Genomic DNA, 19,248 nt, shown 5'->3' on the forward strand with positions numbered 1-19,248 from the left:
CACCACCAGCAGCTTAAATGCCACACATAAGAAACCTAAGAATCAGCTAGGTGGTGGTGGCACACACCTTTAATCCCAGCACTTGGGAGGCAGAGGCAGGCAGATCTCTGTGAGTTTGAGGCCAGCCTGGTCTCCAAAGCGAGTTCCAGGAAAGGCACAAAGCTGCACAGAGAAACCCTGTCTCAAAAAACAAACAAAGAAAGAAACCTAAGAATCATTTTCTTCATCTGAACTAATTTTTTCCATATAGCAATATGGAAGTAGGAGAAAAGCGTCAGAAACCAGGGGCTAGGAGTAGAGTTGAATATTTATTTAAAATAATTAAAGTTCCTTTATTTAACCCTTTTCACATGATGTGGTGACTATGGTTGTCCTAGACCGTGGTGATATAGTCCTGCACAATGCAGACACAGTTCTTGAGAAAGGACAGCTTCTTAACCAAATGAATACTTGACCTATAGCACTAGTAAGAGATCTTTGCTTTGAAGAAAAATAAAGGAGAGACAGAGTATGGTGGCCTTTGAGCGAAGCCTTGAAAGGGGGCTATGTTGGCATCTGGAAGAAGTTGAGTCCCACCCACAGGAAACAGACAGCAAGCACAAAGGTCCTGGGGAGAATCCCCCTGCAGTGACTGAGAAACAGCCAGGAGAAAGCCTGCCGGGGGCAGAGGTAGGGGTGGGGGCAGAGCTTTTGGCACCTTGTTGGTGATCTGGGTACCTGGGCGTTTTCCAAGGCGGGTGAGGTTCAGGGGGAGTGTTCAAACAAGGGGGTGACTGGTCCTCATTTGACAAGTCACTAGCTGCAAGCCCAGGGGAAGGTAAGGGGACAGGCATAAAAGAGGAGCGGTTGGTAAGGAGCCATTGAAATGAGCCCGGGAATTAATTGTCTTAGATATTATAAAAAATGCATTGGGTGGAAAATACTACTGTGATTACAGAATACAAAGTAAGAATGGGAAACATTTTTAAAAATGCTTAAGTTGTGAGGCAAAAGGTTCAATTTGGCAACTACTCTGCTACCAGATCTATTCTCGATGCAATGGACTCGAGGGTCTCGGTGACCTGTGCTCCAGAGTCTGTCTCCACCAATATACAAGTAGCGGCGCACGCCTTTAGTTCCAGCACTCGGGAGGCAGAGGCAGGTGAATCTCTGAGCCTGATCTACAAAGTGAGTTCCAGGATAGCCAGGGCTACACAGAGAAACCCTGTCTCGAAAACAAAAACAAAAACAACAACAAAAGCAGCTTTTATGAGCTTTCTCCCCTTCCTATTTCCCAAAATTGCCTGGGTGCCCGTAAAAACAACAACAACAACAACAACAACAAACAGGCCCGGTCTCATTCTGTGATTATAGCACGACTGCATGAGAATTCCTATGACTCAAGTCTGGGAAGCTGCCCGCTAACTTCCCCACGCTTTACTTGGGCACACATTGGGGAGATCGCTGAGGTCTAGGAAACATTACAGGACATCTGGGAGGGCCGGCAGGTGGCGCCACGGGATCGTGAGCAGCTGAGGGCACTCAGGCCTGCAGACCGCGGGTCCACCGCGTTGCTAGGGCCACCCTGTCACCTCAAATCTCCCAAGGAGCGATGTGCAGGAGTAGTGGGCTGGGGGCTTGACCAGTAGTATCCCGATTTGATTGGAGGTTACACGCACCCTAAGCCGTCTCCAGTGGGCTCTGATGCTCCCCGGGCAGGAGGGCCCGGCCCTCTCTGCACCGACACGGAGCCCTGTGCAGCTCGCAAGGCCCCGCATTGAGGACCCGCCGCCTCGCGCCTCAGGGCAGTACTGCAGGGCTGCCAAGCCACGCGCGGAGATCTACTACAGAGACCCCACAGGGAGCGCCGCACCCGCGGACCGCTCCTTTCCATTGGCCGCCTGGAGGAAGACCACGCCCCTTTCCCTACAGCGCTCATCTCTGACTGGCTCTTGGGTCCGGGATGGCCACGCCTCCTCCCCTCGCATACACAAGAGTCACGCGCCTTTCAGTTGGAAACTTGGCATGCTGAGGAGGACAGTGGCCCTCGTGTCTCCGCCCACCTCCCGTGCCATTGGTGCGGCACGCCGACTGCGGCCACGCCCCCATTCCAGCCCCCTGGCTGGGAAGGCGGGCACCCGCTCTTGATTGGCCGGCCGACCTGCCTCTCGCGGGAGCGGCTAGCGCTCCCCTCCCTCCCCTCCCTCCTCCCGCGAGCTAGGGGTTCCTCAGCTGGCTCAGTCCGAGTCAGTGTCATTCAAAGAGGCGGACTGCCGAGTGCTGGGCGCGGGCGCGCGGTTGCAGTCCTGCTCGGGCGCCGGTGCCTGCGCTCGCGCCGCCGGGTGGGAAGGATGAAGCCTCAGCTGGAGCAGCCACCCTATGATTGGCTGTGGCGCTTGTGAACCCGAAGTAAAGATGGCGGGCGGGCAGGCAGCCGCCGCACTGCCCACTTGGAAGATGGCGGCTCGCCGCAGTCTCAGTGCCCGCGGTCGGGGGGTCCTGCAGGCAGCTGCGGGCCGGCTGCTGCCGCTGCTACTGCTGAGCTGCTGCTGCGGCGCGGGCGGCTGCACAGCGGCCGGCGAGAACGAGGAGACCGTGATCATCGGGCTGCGGCTGGAGGACACGAACGACGTGTCGTTCATGGAAGGGGGTGCGCTGCGGGTGAGCGAGCGGACCCGGGTCAAGCTGCGGGTGTACGGGCAGAACATCAACAACGAGACATGGTCCCGCATCGCCTTCACTGAGCACGAGCGGCACCGGCACACACCCGGCGAGCGCGGGCTGGGGGGCCCCGCGCCTCCGGAGCCGGACAGCGGCCCCCAGCGCTGCGGCATCCGCACCTCAGACATCATCATCTTGCCCCACATCATTCTCAATCGCCGCACATCGGGCATCATCGAGATCGAGATCAAACCGCTGCGCAAGATGGAGAAGAGCAAGTCTTATTACCTGTGCACGTCTCTCTCCACGCCCGCACTGGGCGCCGGCGGCTCCGGGTCCCCGAGTGGCGCCGTCGGGGGCAAGGGTGGCGCGGGGGTGGCGGGACTCCCGCCTCCCCCATGGGCCGAGACCACCTGGATTTACCACGACGGTGAGGACACCAAGATGATCGTGGGCGAGGAGAAGAAGTTCCTGCTGCCCTTCTGGCTGCAAGTGATCTTCATCTCGCTGCTGCTGTGCCTGTCAGGCATGTTCAGCGGCCTCAACCTGGGGCTCATGGCTCTGGACCCGATGGAGCTGCGCATCGTGCAAAACTGCGGCACCGAGAAAGAGAAGAATTACGCCAAGCGCATCGAGCCGGTGCGCAGGCAGGGCAACTACCTGCTGTGCTCGCTGCTGCTGGGCAACGTGCTGGTCAACACCACGCTCACCATCCTGCTCGACGACATCGCGGGCTCGGGCCTTGTGGCGGTGGTGGTCTCCACCATCGGCATCGTCATCTTCGGGGAAATAGTGCCCCAAGCCATCTGCTCCCGGCACGGCCTGGCAGTAGGGGCCAACACCATCTTCCTCACCAAGTTTTTCATGATGATGACCTTCCCTGCTTCTTACCCGGTTAGCAAACTGCTGGACTGCGTCCTGGGCCAGGAGATAGGCACTGTCTATAACCGGGAAAAACTGCTGGAGATGCTCCGGGTCACTGACCCCTATAACGACCTGGTTAAGGAGGAGCTGAACATCATCCAAGGGGCGCTCGAGCTCCGCACCAAGACTGTAGAGGACGTGATGACTCCCCTCCGGGACTGCTTCATGATCACTGGCGAGGCTATCTTGGACTTCAACACCATGTCCGAAATCATGGAGAGTGGCTACACTCGAATCCCAGTGTTCGAAGGAGAGCGTTCCAACATCGTGGACCTGCTCTTTGTCAAAGACTTGGCCTTCGTGGATCCAGATGACTGTACTCCCTTGAAAACCATCACCAAATTTTATAACCACCCCTTGCACTTTGTTTTCAATGACACCAAGTTGGACGCTATGCTGGAAGAATTTAAGAAAGGTGGGAATTTTTGCTCTTTTTTTAATTGGCTTTTCTCTTTCTGTCTCCATCCTCCTCCCTCCTTGAGTCCTCTACCTCCAGACCAACCCCCCAAGGAGAGTTGACCGGAATTTCTCCCTCTCTTAATTGCAGAGTTGAAAGGGCGGCATGGACTTGGGGACGGATTGAACTAGTAAGCGCGTCCAGGTTTAAAAGCCCCAGACTGTCGTTACTTTTCCCACGTCGTCAAAAAATAGGCTTTGTAATTTCAGTGCATGAAACTTGACCCCTTAGGGCCTCTCTTGAGGGATCTGCTTCATTCATTGTCTGGGTTCCGAATGGGTAGGTGAAAGTACAGGCCGGCTCCCGAGATGGCTACATCTGATACAGACATAGGGGAAACACTTAAGCAGCCTTAGAAGCCCGAGTGTAATCCTTTTCCTCTTCCTTAGACATCCACGCTGACATTTCAAAGATTGCAAGTATATCTTCGGTGGATTTTGTTCTTGGCTGTCTGGCATCCTGCAGGGGAGACTGGGGTCTTTGAGGGTGGAGCAAGGGTAAAGAAAGTACCGTTTTTTTTTTTTTTTTTTTTTTTTTTTTTTAAACCCACTTTATTTGGGTGTGACTTCTCTAGCTGGAAAAGGGGGGGGGTTTGTTTTGTTTAAAGCAAACTTAGTTATTAACATGTAACTTGGAAAGACTAGCCGTAAGTTAACTTTTAATGCGCCTGTACCTGTCCTACTTTTTTCACTTCTTAAAGCAAGTGTGGTTTTGTAGAAAGCTTGAACCCGGCACAGTGATGTGAATACCGTTGTCAATGATGATTTGATTTTTCTTCAGTTTAAAAAATGTTCTTTTAATCTCAATCCCTGGATACATTAACGTGAAGTACATTTCCAAGTCAACTCTCTGGGTTCTAGGGTATTAACGGGGAAGAGGCCCAGGGTCTGGTGTTTGAGCACTCACAGCACATCATTTCTTGTCTTGTAGTATTGTTTGTCTTGTTTTGTCCTAAATAGGTGAATAGCAGCCGGTACTGTTATTACTGAGACTTTGAAAGTTTCCAGTAAGAAGCTAGTGTTGTTAAAACCAAGGGATGCTGAGTTTCGTCATTGGTGCTTGGCATGCACCGGCATTGCAATGTGTGTGCAACCTTGCATGACCCGAAAACTAAATTCTCATTCTTCACATGGAATTTCGATCACTAATGGGGTCGCTCCCCTGACAAAAGCCATGTGTACCTGGTGACAGCTCACTGGGTGAGGTCATTTGCACATACAGTGTGTGTACTTGTCCTCACTCCCTTTTCTTGGATGAATGGTGTCCTCTCTGGAACAAGACCACAATGCAGTAATTTTCATATAAAAAAAATAGAGCAGAATGTGCTTCGGGGCTTAGTAATTTGCATTTAAAAGCAGGAGGAGAAAAAGAAAATGTCCAGTATCTCTAGCTACAGAGCTTTTGGGGTATCCATCCACTGCCAAGCTGTTTATTAGAGCCCTGAGCTCCACTCTGCAGCACAGGAAGATGTCGTGAATGCTTTAGGATGCCCCTGAATTCCCAGTGCTGGTACAATTTCTGTCCTTTTGTTGTTGTTGTTTAAAGTTTTTACAAATTACCTTATAGATTTGTAATACCAGACTGAGTCGGGCGTGATGATGTGTACCTGTGGTTCCAGCTACGTGGGAGGCTGAGGCTGAGGCAGGAGGATTGCTTGAGACTAGAGTTCCACATAGGCCTAGTTCTTTAGAACAGAGCCAAACCCCAACCCGACAACCTCTGGTTTGTACGCCCTGCTAGGGACTTTCTTCACTTCTGTATCTTTTTTCTTTTAGAACGGGTTGTTTACTTCCTACTCCTACTCAAAGTTTAAAAAAATGTATATTATTTTGAAATTTGTTATTGGTTGGTTGTGCTTGAACCACTTTTCTGTGGCTGATTTAATTTTTTAATTTTAATTTTAGGAGGAGTTGTTTTCCCTCAGAGTCACCTCTTATTGGTACCCCTCTCTTCAGGGACTGACCGAGACCTTCCTATGTAACTGACCGTTTGGAACTCATGACCCTCCCGAGTCAGTCCCCAATTGTTGGGGTCTCAGGTGCTCACCACGCAGCCTGGCTCTCAGTTCCTTTTGAAATGTGTTCTTCAAATGATAAAATGTTCTAGAATATTAACACCTATGACTTCACTTTAGTTCTCATCCAAGGAGATGTGCAGTGTTTGGTTAAGAAGTAGAGCAAATGCTGGGCGGTGGTGGCGCACACCTGTAATCCCAGCACTCGGGAGGCAGAGGCAGGTGGGTCTCTGTGAGTTCGAGGCCAGCCTGGTCTACAGAGTGAGTTCCAGGAAAGGCACCAAAACTCCACAGAGAGACCCTGTCTCGAAAAACAAAACAAAACAAACAAAAAAAAAAAAAAAGGGAGAGCAAAAGGAAGAGACGTTCAGTCTAGTAACTGATTCTGAAAAGCAAAGACAGTTGGTGGCAAATTGGAGATTTAAGCCATATTTTTAAAAGGACAGAATGGCTGTTTGCTACTTAAACAACTCCCTTTGATTTTTAAAAAATTAATTTGGTCAATAACTTTACAATCACTTACATTAGTTCTGTTTTTTTTAATTAAAATTATTTATTTAATTTTATGTGCTTGTGTATGTGCCTGCGTGTGTGCATGTGTGTACATGCACCAAATGCTTGCAGAGGTCAGGGCTGTCAGACTCCCTAGAACTGGAGCTGTCAGGCTGTGAACCAGCTGCCATGTGGGTGCTGGGCACCAGATGCAGGTCCTCTGCTGCCATGTGGGTGCTGGGCACCAGATGCAGGTCCTCTGCTGCCGTGTGGGTGCTGGGCACCAGATGCAGGTCCTCTGCTGCCATGTGGGTGCTGGGCACCAGATGCAGGTCCTCTGCTGCCATGTGGGTGCTGGGCACCAGATGCAGGTCCTCTGCATGAACAGTAAGTGCTGGGCAACTGAGCCACTCTTCAGCCCCTGTTTTTTTCTTTTAGAAAAAAGTTATGAAACCACATTCAACTCCCAAGCTCTCAAAAAAAGAAAGAAAGAAAAAGAAAAAACCCCCACAGAAATTGAAACAAGGACATTTATATTTTGATAGCAATATATTTTGACAAATTAAAAAATATTTTGTATTGGTTTTACCAATTCACAACACTCTTTATACTGGAATAATATAAACATTTACATACTATAAATGATGCTATATTTGGCATACTAACAGAAAGTTGTAATTAAATTTACAGGTACTTTTAAAAGCAGGTATTAATATATTGCTCAGGTATTAGTTCTTTTTAATGTATGAGAAGTAGTTCACATGATTTTCTAATTCACATGTAACTGTTTTTCTAATGTATTGGGGATTGAACTCATGGCCTCCGTGGTAGGCAAGCCTTTACCAGTGGGCTTGCCTCATCTCTGAGAAATAATTTAAAAATTTTTAAAGTTTATTTATTTATTTGTGTGTGTGTGTGTGTGTGTGTGTGTGTGTGTGTGTGTGTGTGTGTATGTATGTGTGTGTGTGTGTGTGTAGATCAGAGGACAACTTGTGGGAGTTGGTTCTTGTTGGGGAATATTATTTTAAGATGTGTTACTTTTGTTGCATTTGTTTAACTCTGTGAAGCTGTGTTACTTTGCCTGTTTAAAACACCTGGTGATCTAATAAAGATCTGAACAGCCAATAGCAAGTCAGGAGAAAGGATAGGCAGGACTGGCAGGCAGAGAGAAGAAATAGAAGAAGGAAAGAAGGAGCAAAAGGAGGAGGATGTAAGAGGCCAGCCACCCAGCTACGCAGCCAGCAACAGAGTAAGAAAGATAGATATACAGAAATAGAAAAAGGTAAAGCCTAGAGGTAAAAGGTAGAGGGTAGAGGGAATAATTTAAAGTTAAGAAAAGCTGCCAAGAAACAAACCAAGCTAAGGCCAGGCATTTATATTAAGAATAAGCCTCCATGTGTGATTTATTTGGAAGCTGGGTGGTGGGTCTCCAAAAGAACAAAAACTGCCAATAACATTTTGGCGCCCCACATGGGGTGCCAATTGTTGTCCTTTTTTAAAACTGTTGCTGCCTTGTAAGCCATGGCTGTCCTAATCAGCAGCTGCAGCTCCGCCACTACCAGCAGCAGTTAGGCCGCAAAGGCCACAGTCTGAGGGGAGTCTGTCCCCTCAGGCACCGACTCTTTCAAAGCTACCAAGGGAGTTTATTTAAATCTCTGTACCTCTAAAGAACTCAAGATTCAAAGGTTGCTGTAGAATTCTCCCCAGAGAGGCAGAACAGCAAGTTGCTCACCTCCTCTCTTTGCTCGAGTCTCAAAAAGCCCTGGTCCTTCTCACTCCCACTTAAAAGCCCTTCTCCCCCTGGTTCCTCCCTACCACTTCCTGTCAGCTAGTTGCTGACTCAGGCTCCTGACTGCAGGTGAATTTTATTTAATCAAACAAAGGTAACACATCTCGCATCATTAAACTAATGTTCCAGAGCATAAACAAAAGTAACACACCTTAAAATAATATTCTACAACAGGTTCTCTCCTTTCATCCCAGAGATCAAACCCAGGGGTCAGGCTTGGCAGCAAGCACCTCACCAGCTCCTGCTATCATTTGTGATGAATAACGCATGGTGTATGGGACGCTTTGAAAACTTCCTTCATCTTCCTCTCCCCTTTTATCTCCATTTCTAAAAAACAGAAAGAGCACAAAACAAAACACTCCACAATCTCCCTGTAAACCCAAACTGGTTAGATCATTAACCCAAATCTCATTGGAAATTCCCTGCATAATTGAGCTGGTCTCTGTTGAAGCTTTTCTTGTCGATGTTGATAATCAGTCTGGTTTAGTCCTCACCAAGGTGGTGGGAATAAAAGGTTTGGGAATTGGAAAGAGATGCTTCCTTTATGTAAGCATCTTGAGTGTCTCCTTTCTAGTGGCCAGGACTTTCTTTTTCTTTCTTTCTTTTTTTTTTTTCTCAAGACAGGGTTTCTCTGTAATTTTACACCTTTCCTGGATCTCACTCTGTAGCTTAGGCTGGCCTCGAACTCACAAAGATCCGCCTGCCTCTGCCTCCCTAGTGCTGGGGTTAAAGGCGTGTGCCACCACCACCGCCCCTGCTGTGGCCAGGACTTTTAAACTCTGTAGGTAACATGTAGTTTTGCTTGAGAGTGGAAGGTAGTAATGGTACTAATGTTATAATTTGATCATTGTGGTGGTGATAAAGATGGTTTTGTGCCATTACTGTCTGCCAGGCACAGGGCCGAAGGCTTCTGTGGAGAACCCTGTTGAAATCTCATGTCTGAATGCAGTGTTATTGCTCTGTTACCAATGACCACAATTGATGCTTGGATTGAATGATTTGTTCGAGGTTACATAGTAATTCACTGATGTGGGGCTTTAACTTATGTCTATGTGACATCAGAATTAGCTGTTTTTGTTTTTTGTTTGCTTGTTTATTCCATGTGCTGAGCTACACCTCTAGCCCCAGAACTCACTCTCTTAATCATGCTCTCATACTAGTTCCAAATACTGATGTTTCCATTATTTTAAATTTATTTTTATTTTATGTGTGAGTATGTATGGGCACTATGCTTATACCTGGTGCCTGTGGAAGTCAGAAGAGGGCATCAGATACCCTGGAAATGGAGTTAAGGATGGTTGTGAACCACCGAGTGGGTGCTGGGAACTGAACCTGGATCTTCTACAAGAGCAGCAAGTGCCCCTAAGCACTGAACCATCTCTTCAGCCCCAGCATTTCTGTTTCCATGAGTGTGAGATTGATTTGGGCTTTTATCAAAACATTGCCTCAGAGCTTTTTGGGCAATAGGCTTCTACATGTGTTTATATGAAATGTGTTTTTGTTGCTTTTAGAGCCAATGCTTTGGTGATAGTGGGTAGAGAGAGGTCGGTGCCCTCTTTTTAAATATTGTAATATGCCCAAGCTTTTGCTTATATGACCCTAATACCAAGAAACTGTTTTTTGAGAGAGTTACACACCCAGCACAGAGATTGCTTTGTGGCTGTTTTGCAGTAACATTGTACTGCTCTAGTGTGCTGTTTTACAACTGCCTTCTTTTTATTGTTTTGTGTATATGAGTGTTTTTTTTCCCCGAGACAGGGTTTCTCTGTGTAGTTTTGGCGCCTTTCCTGTATATGAGTGTTTTGTCTGCATGTAGGTCTGTGCACCACATGCATGTCTCGTGAGCCACCAGGTGGGTGCTGGGATCTAACCTGGGTCCTTCAAAACAAGTGCTCTTAACCAGGGAGCCAACCCTCCACCCCTACAACTGTTTTCTAATGCTTAAGTTCTATAACAGCGTTTCACCTGCTTCCTTCCCTTTGAGTCACGTAATAATTTTTCAACCCCAGTTTTCTGTTTCGGCCTTGATTTTCTCTTTATTTTTTTGTAGCTGCCATATTAATACTTGTTTGCTAATGGCCATCCTTTTCAAGCCCGCTCCTCACAGCTCCACAGGTCATTAGTTTTGTCGGTGCTGATAAATCCAAATAAGAAAAGAAGCTCAGAAAGTCACAACAGAAGATGATGAGAACTCAAGGAAACTGTCTAAAGCAAAACAATGTAGTGGGAAGAAAGACTCCACAAAAAGCTCTTGTTTGGTGTACAGAAAGCATGCCAGGCCCCTCCTGTTCCTGTTATCACCTTCTTATCAAAAGATTGTGGACTCTAGCCACCCAGTTGTCTACACCGAGGTGATCTGAGGAATTAGTAACCAGTTATTGTTTTTTTTTCCCTTTCTTTCCCCCTCCTCTGTAACAGTTACATTCCAGTATTGCAGGACTTATGGTTTATAGCTGCTTAGGACTGACTTGGTGGGGTTCTCGTCTGCCTGTGACTTAGTTAGAAACAGGTGAACATGCAGCGTTCTTCAGAGCAAGGATGCGCGTGTAATCTCCATTTAAAACACTGGTATGGACTGTGGAGGTAGCTCAGTTGATACGGTGCTCATCTGGCACGTCCACAACCCTGGTTTCAATCCCAGCACCACATCAATTGGGCATGGTGGCATGTATTTGTCATCTTAGCACTTGGAAGGTGGAGGCAGAAGGGTCAGGAGTTCAAGGTCATCCTTAGTTACGTAGTAAGTTTGAGCCCAGTCTGGGGTATGTGGGACTCTATCTCAAAACAAAAAACAAAGAAAACCCATTAGGTACATAATTCTCTGTTTCTGTAACTCAGTAAGTCTTTCCCTATGACTATGTTAAGGGCTTAATATAGAAATATTTTTTCCCCTCACCAAATTTGATGTTCTACTTGTCTAGAATGTCGGAGATTGTTTTTAAAAAGGTGTGAATGGGATCAAAGGGAGTGGATCTGTATATTTCTACCATCTAATTTTTTTTGTGCAATACCAAACATTAAGCTGTTGTAATTTTTCATGCTTTTCTAATGTAATTGAGAAGTCAAAGAGTTTAGAATCGGAGTGAGAAGATGTGCAGCCTGAAGATTTTCTAGTCCAGTGTTCGCCGATGTTTTCACCAGGTGACAAGACTCATTTGGGTCACTGATAAGACCCTAGGTGTCACTCAGAGACTTCATGACTATAGGCTCTGGGGAATGGGCTGTGGAATCCACTATTGTTAAGGTACCCTGAGGATGTTCATAGGGCAAGGCCTCTGTAACCCCTGGAAAGGAGGGATGTGTTTGGGGCCACGCCCTACTACTTTGGCACATCCACTGGACCAGAACTCATGCCTCTGACTTCTAGACTGGCATTCTTTCCATACTAAGGGACCAACCCTCCCTTCCCCAATTTAGAGTTAAAGGTTAGCCACATCACTAAGAAATGGAGTTTTCAGGTTTGCCTTGGTTTTTATCTTGCGACTTTGATGTCAGTATTTTAGATCTCTCGCCCTCAAACAATCGTCACCTGGCATTTTGTTACGTAGATAATAGGTCTGATTGTATAATCGGATTTTATGTTGTGTTTTACTTTAGCTTAGTTGATAATTGAGATTTTATTATGATCAGAGTGGGAGTGTATTTGGGGACGTGGGTATTGCTTTGTAGATTGCTCAAAGCCTTTGGTTGTTAAACACAAGTACACCTTTTGATTTAGTGACGTATTTTCTCATTTCTCATTAGCTGGTTTTCTTTTTAGAGTGGTGTAGGTTGGTTTGGGTCTGCGGGGTAGCGGTTCCTTGACTCTTTTCATTTCTGCCCACTGACATTTCTGTTGAGGTGTTCATCAGGGCTGGGGTGTCCCACAGTGGCAGAGCATGTTCCTGAGTGCACTGAAGCTCGCTCCTCTTTGTGATTATTGTATGCACTTTACTTCACCCCCTGCCTCCTTTTTTTGGGACAGGATTTCTCTGTGTAGCGCTGGCTTTCCTGGAACTCTTTCCACAGACCGGGGTGGCCTCGAACTCACAGAGATCCGCCTGCCTCTGCCTCCCGAGTACTGGGATTAAAGGTGTGAGCCACCGCTGCTGACTTCCTTTGAATTTTTGAAATGCACAATATAAGCCAAATTCTGATAGAAATCATCCTTGATTTTGGAAGTTTTTGTGTAAATAGTGCCTAGAGTTCGACTGGGTACAGCCTGGGTAAATCAGGCAAGGACCTTGTCAGGCCCTTTTTCTTGGGTTTTGTGGGGTTTCCATATAGTGCTGGCCCCTCCCTGCAAAGGGCCTCAGAGTCATTCAGGTCCTGAAACATTCCATACTCTTGTGAGGGCCAGTTAATTTTAATGGTTAGGAAATTTAGGTACAATTAAAATAGCATTAACCAAAAAACCCCACAGAACACTCTGAGGTAACACCGTATTTTATGTTTTTATTTGCTGTTGAATTGTTTTAAAATTTTTTTAAATTTATTTTTATTTTATGTTCATTAGTGTTTTGCCTGCATATATGTCTGTATGAGGGTGTCAGATCCCCTGGAACTGGAATTATAGACAAGCGTGAGCTGCCATGTTGGTCCTGGGAATTGAAATTGGGTCCTCTGGAAGGGCAGCCAGTGAGTGCTCTTAACTGCTGAGCTATCGCTTCATTCCTGAATTATTTAAAATTTTTAAGAACAATTAGATGTTTACTAGGGTTTTGAATAAAGTAGCATCAATATTAAAAAAAAGTAAATATGTAATAAAACAATGTAAAATATGTTTTTTATATTGTTATATTATTGGTAGTGAACTTTAATTCTATTAAGACTTGTTTGGCATAGAAAGAATATTTATCAAACTTAAATACATAGAAATTGAGATTGTCTACCATTGAATTAAATAGATGGAATACTGCCAGTTACTTATTTTTGCTCTTCTTGAGATGGTGTCTGACTATGCAACCCAGGCTGACCTTGAACTTGAAATCCCACTGCCTTAGCTGCCTAAGTTCTGGGATTATAGATGTGCACCACCATGTCCAGCTGCACACAATTTAGTTTAGTATTTGTTTTCAGCCCCCTTTGCTCAGAACACTCAAACAGGAACCCCCAAATGCTGTGAGCTTTGAAGGAGAGCCAGCAAGAAGTTCTTTGGTTTGACATCACGTGGATTGACAATTCTAGAACATCTACACTGAAGGAAATTTGGGGTGGCTGGCTTGGGAACAGGGAGGTGGGAGGCTAACAGCAAGTGACCTTTGTGGAATATATGCTGTTAGGCCAGGTTAGGTGGAAATGACAATGGCGGCGTCAACCACTTCTCCTGTTTTGATTTTTATTTACTTATCTGTTTTCAGACTTGATGTGAGATTTCTTAGTAAACATGACTGATGGGGTGTGGGACTCCACAGTGCAAGCCGTCAGGGGTACAGAGTCTGCCCCTTGTCCAGGGCCACAGCTGGGGCTGTATTTGGCCCTGTGTGAGCTGCCTCTCGGCTCCCATGTCTTCAAATTCATCTGTATTCAGTGGTGAGGCCCTACTTCTCTGAGATGTGGATCTTCTGGTGGCCAGGGACCTTGCACTTGACTTTTACACAGAACCTCAATCACATGTTCCTCACTCTACAGCTTGGTGCAGATGGACCTGATGACCTGGTCAAGTCACATGCCCTGGGGCTTTCCAGTGGCACCCACATACCTGTCTGGAGTCTAGGTTGGGCAGAGCATTGAGGTCAGATACATGCACATCCAGCAGAAAACGCTCCAGGGTTCCTTGGGGGACCTGTGCAAGCAACAGGATGCGTGTACCACCAAGGAGGCTGCAGTCCGTAGCTGTTGCACACTGTCCCATGCCCCCCATGTGAGGAAAGAAACCCCGTTGGCTTAACTGCCTGCAGCCTTCCCCCTGCTTCGCATCAGTGCTTCCACTGAGCACAAATACTGTACTGGCTGGGCTCTTCATCTCTCACACTTGGTGTCTTCATACTGATGGGCTATCAGACCTGGCCAGGGTGATTCTTTTTGACTTCACATGCTGCAGGAAGGCTGTGGCTGGTTAACATAGTTAAGAAAAGTAGGCTTCCTTGGATCTGCTTTGGATAGTAACTTACCTCTTTGATCCTAGTAGAAAATGGAGATGGTCTCTAACTCATATAACATGCAGTAAGAACTAATGTGAGCCAGGCAGGGTGGTGCACACCTGTAACCCTAGTGCTTGGGAGGCTGAGGCAGGAGGATGGTGATTTTTAAAGCCAACTTGGGAAACACAGCAAGACCTTGTCTCAGAAAAAGAAAAAAAAAAGTGAAAATAAATACAAACATGTTCCTAACAGAACTTGGAAGTTAATGCCTAAGTTAGTTATTTTTATATTCTAACAGTACTTTATTGATAATTGCATATAGTGGCAAGAACAGATTAAGGCCATACTACTGTAACAAAATTCTAGACACTGGGTAATTTGTACATAAGAGGAACATGTTTTCCCCAGTCTAGAGGCTGGGAAGTTCAAGATCAGGGATTTGGTGTCTAGTAAAGGCTTTCTTACCTTGTCCTCGTATGACAGAAAGTGACAGATCAAAAGGAGCCTTAGGCCGGTTCCCTCCAGCCTGGCGATAAGGGCCTGAGTCATTTTTGAGGCCACCCTCATGACCTGGCCTGCCCTGAGGGCCCCAGCTCTTAGTACCCCCATGGTGGGGATTAAGTTTCAACATGAATTTTTCATGGACCAGTTCACAGTAGCAGTTCTCAGTCCGGACTGGAGATTGACAGTCAGGGGCCTATCATGGTTGTAAATGTTAGAATCTTAGAAGAGACTGACTAGTGTAGCATCCCCCCCCCCCCCATTCTCTTCTGTGGAACAGTTTTTCTTTATTTGTTATCATTATTGGTATGTGTATATGTGTGCCCTGGTGCAGATGTGGCAGTCAGAAAAGCTGGTCTTCTTCCACCACGTGGGGACTGGGATTTGAACTGGGATCGCTTGGTGGCAAGCCCCTCCGTCCACTGGCTGTCTCACCAGCCCTCTTCAGTGTGGTTGAATTCTGGGCCCACCCTTTGCTGGCTCTTTGCTGACTTGACAACCTGATTACAATTGATTGCATGTTCTAATTTCTCTAAAGTACAAGTCCAAGGATGACAAGATCTCTTTGTAACTATAGGCAACAGGAAGGGACAACAAGAATGAAAACGTCTACAGCAAGTTTCCATGGATTTTGAAAGCCCTTGAATGTCCCAGGATTGAATACAAAAGGAAATTCTCAGATTACTCTGATAAAATGGTTTCAGTGTTGATTATATCAGAAGTGTAAAAACAGTGATGTTAATGTAGCAAGTTTTGTGTCACTTGGAGCAGTGTAGTTGTGACACTTTTGAGAGGCATTCAGGACTCCTAAAACTGTCCTTTGGGTTGGCAGTTTCCTGAAATCTTTATTCAGCAATCCAAGGAAAGAAAAGCGTCGTGTTGGCCTTCATATTCGTGTGTGTCGTAACCTTACCTATGAATGGTGAAATAACACATGACGATAGGGCATGGAGGAGAACGGTAAGGGAGTTAGAGGTGTTAGCTAATTACAATCATTTAATGATAATTTTGAAGGCTGTTTGGGAAATGTAGGGTGATTATTTGTAAGGATTATAGACTTGTAAAAATACGCACATGCCTAGACTAGACGGGAATGTGAAAAAAGTACAAGTAGTTGGTGGGTATGGGTGGGGTGACCACAGCTGACCTTTGCAGAAATCTACTTGTTAACTTGATACACTTGGAAAAAATTCAGATCTGCTAAGAACGTTATGTGTCCTGATCTTGGAAAAACTCACCTTTGCTCATGCTAGGGAACTCAATATTACTTCATTTCCCCTGGGAGGATTTTATTGCTGACACAAATAGTTTTTTTTTTTTTTTTACAAATTTTTACAAATTTTAAAAATAGGGATGCAATTTAGCCCTTTAAAGCACATGGGCTGGGAATTTAGTGTATTCTCAAGGTTGTACAGCCATGACTACTGTAATGGCTTTCATACCCCCCCCAAAGAGCCCCTCCACCTGGAAGCAGTCGCTCCCCACTTCCTGCTCCCACAGTTTCTGCTCCCCCATCTGTTTTCTGCCTATCTCTGGGTGATCCTCTTCTGGACATTACAGCTGGATGAAATGCAGCCTCAGGGCCGGCTCCTTTTCTCAGCAGAACTGTATTTATGGTTCATCCACAATACAGAGTGAATCAGCACCTCACTCTTTTTGATGGCCAAATATCTTATCTCAAGGATTTTGTTTTGTTTTGTTTTATTTTTTGAAACAGGGTTTCTCTGTGCAGTCTTGGCTGTCCTGGAACTCCACTCTGTAGACCAGGCTGGCCTTGAACTCACAGAGATCCACCTGCTTCTGCCTTCTGAGGGTTGAGATTAACGACATGGGTCACCATGGCTCAGTTCATCTCAAGGATTTTAACACATCTTGTTCATGCATTTACCTGTGGATAGACATCTGTGTTATTTGCATTTTTTGCCTTTTGAATAATGTTGCTGTGAATGTTGGTGCACAGGTTTTTATGTGGAAATAGGTTTTCAGTTCTCTTAGGTAACTATGTAGGAGTCACATGGTTACTCAGTTGTTAACTTTCTGAGAAATTTCTAAGTTCTTTTCCAAAGTGACTGTCCCATTTTATATTCTTACCAGCTGTGTATGAGGTTCCAGTCTCTTCATACACACACACACACACACACACACACACACACACACACACTCACACTCACACACCCTTTATAGACTTGCTAGACAATGTGAAGTGATATTTCCTGTGGCTTTGATTTGCATTTTTGCAGTTGTAAAGATGTTGAACATCTCTTCTTGTGTTTACGGCCACTGCTATATCTTGGGGGGATGTTTGTTTAGTTCCTTTGCCCATTTCTTTATTTATATATTTAAATTGTATGATAATGTATGTGTACATCTGTGTGTTGGTGTGTATATGTGAATGCAGGTGCTCACAGGGGTCAGTATCAGATCCCTTGGAGCTGCAATAACTGGTATTATGATCTGTTTGACATGGGTGCTGGGAACTGAACTCCAGCCCTCTGCAAGAGCAGTATGTACTCTTACCTGCTGAGCCATCTCCTCTGAATTTTAAGAGCTCTTTTTATATGTGGAATGCTAGTCAGTTATCAGATATATGATGTGTAAATATAATCCCATTCTGTGAGTTGTCTTTTGGCTTTGAAAAGGGAATGTCTTTAAAGTTAGTAAAGCCAATTTGTCATTTTTCTTTGGTCATGTCTAAAGCACAATTGCCAGGTCCACAGTCATGAAGATTTATGCCGATGTCTTTGTCTTTGAGTTTTACAGTTTTAAGGTCTTTAATCCATTCGGAGCTAATGTACACAGCGTTAGGTAGGGTCCAGTGTCATTCTCTTGAGTGGGACTGCCCGATTGTCACAGTACATTTGTTGAAGAAGTTCTTCTTTCTCTATTGCGTTGTCTTGACATCTTGTCAAAAATTAGTGGGCCATAAAAATGAAGACTTGCCGGGCGGTGGTGGCGCACGCCTTTAATCCCAGCACTTGGGAGGCAGAGCCAGGCGGATCTCTGTGAGTTCGAGGCCAGCCTGGACTACCAAGTGAGTTCCAGGAGAGGCGCAAAGCTACACAGAGAAACCCTGTCTCGAAAAACCAAAAAAAAAAAAAAAAAAAAAAAAAAAATGAAGACTTATTTCTGAGCCTTACATTCTTCTTGATATTCTTAGGCTGATACCACACTTTCTTGGTTCATGTAGCTTTGTAATGGGTTTTTAAATTGGGAAGTATGCACCTTTCAGTTTTCATGGATCAACTTGTGCATTTCTATAAGCAGTAGGGACTCAGCACATCTTTCGGTCCCTTTGGAGAGTGTTGTAACATTGATAATAGCAAGTCTTCATCCAGGAGTAGGATGTCCTCTTGCTCGGTTAGGTCTTTCTTCTCCTATAGTGCATTGTTGGTAGTTTCCGTTTGTTGAGTTTATTCCTAAGTATTTAATTGGTTTTTTTTATACCACAGTAATAGAATTCCTTTATTAATTTTGTTTTCCAATTGTTCATAGCTAATGTATAGAGATACATGTGGTGGTAATCTAATTGTACTGAAATGTGATTTTGATTGTATGTTAATAAATAAAATTGCCCGGGGGTCAGAGCTATTAGAGCCATAGACAGTGTGGCGGTGGTGGCACACGCCTTTAATCCCATAGATCTCTGTGTGTTCAGGGATACAGTCAGCATTGGAGACATATGCCTTTAAGACCTAGGGGGCTGTACATTCAGACAGTGACGGCAGTCACATGTTTGGGTTTACAACCAATGAGAAGGCAGAACAATAATACTATAAAAAAGACGTACAGACAGGAAGTAGCCCTCTTTCGGGAAGCTGGGACACCGCAGGCGGAAGGGTGAGATTTTAGCTCTGAGCTCTGACCTCTCGGCTTTCTCTTTTACATTGTTTCTGTGTTTCTTATTTAATAAGACGGTTAGTTGCATCTACAGATACAAGTGGTTTTTGTACATTGATCTTATATTCTGCAACCTGTTGAACTTATTAGATAACAAATGGTTCTTAAAATAGAAAAATGTTTTTAAAAACACATGAACTTTTGAAGCCAGCCTGGTCTACAGAGAAAGTTCTAGGATAACCAGGGCTACACAGAGAAACCCTGTCTTGAAAAACAAAGAAAAAAACAAAAAACAATCATACGAACTTCTTGGCCTAGAGAGATGGCTCAGTGGTTAAGAGTATTTGCTGTTCTCACAGAGGATCTGGGTTTGGTTCCTAGCTCCTGTTTGGAGGCTCACAGGCTACTCTAACTCTAGTCCTAAGGCATCTGATATTGCTGTCTTCTGGCCTCCTTGGGCACCAGGCATGTATATACGTAGATGCAGGCAAACACTCATACACATAAAATAAAACCTTTAAAGTATTTTTGA

General features: G+C 45.4%; 1 protein-coding gene and 1 pseudogene across 3 annotated transcripts in view; one reads left to right on the forward strand and one right to left on the reverse strand.

Moving 5' to 3' along the window:
• The first annotated feature begins 296 nt into the window (after window positions 1–296).
• Window positions 297–19,248, forward strand: part of Cnnm2 (cyclin and CBS domain divalent metal cation transport mediator 2) — a 137,170-nt gene continuing 118,218 nt past the window's right edge. For all 3 annotated transcript variants that reach the window (XR_013048384.1, XM_006983328.4, XM_006983329.4), the window contains exon 1: window positions 297–3,979. Coding sequence is in view for 2 of the 3 variants with exons in the window: in XM_006983328.4 (XP_006983390.1) it covers window positions 2,359–3,979 (1,621 nt within the window). In the remaining variant the exon portion in view is untranslated. The remainder of the gene's footprint in view (window positions 3,980–19,248) is intronic.
• LOC121826992 (small nucleolar RNA SNORA70) lies at window positions 14,054–14,195 on the reverse strand (annotated as a pseudogene).

Source organism: Peromyscus maniculatus, chromosome 1, assembly GCF_049852395.1.
Source record: "Peromyscus maniculatus bairdii isolate BWxNUB_F1_BW_parent chromosome 1, HU_Pman_BW_mat_3.1, whole genome shotgun sequence".
Lineage (NCBI taxonomy): Eukaryota > Metazoa > Chordata > Mammalia > Rodentia > Cricetidae > Peromyscus > Peromyscus maniculatus.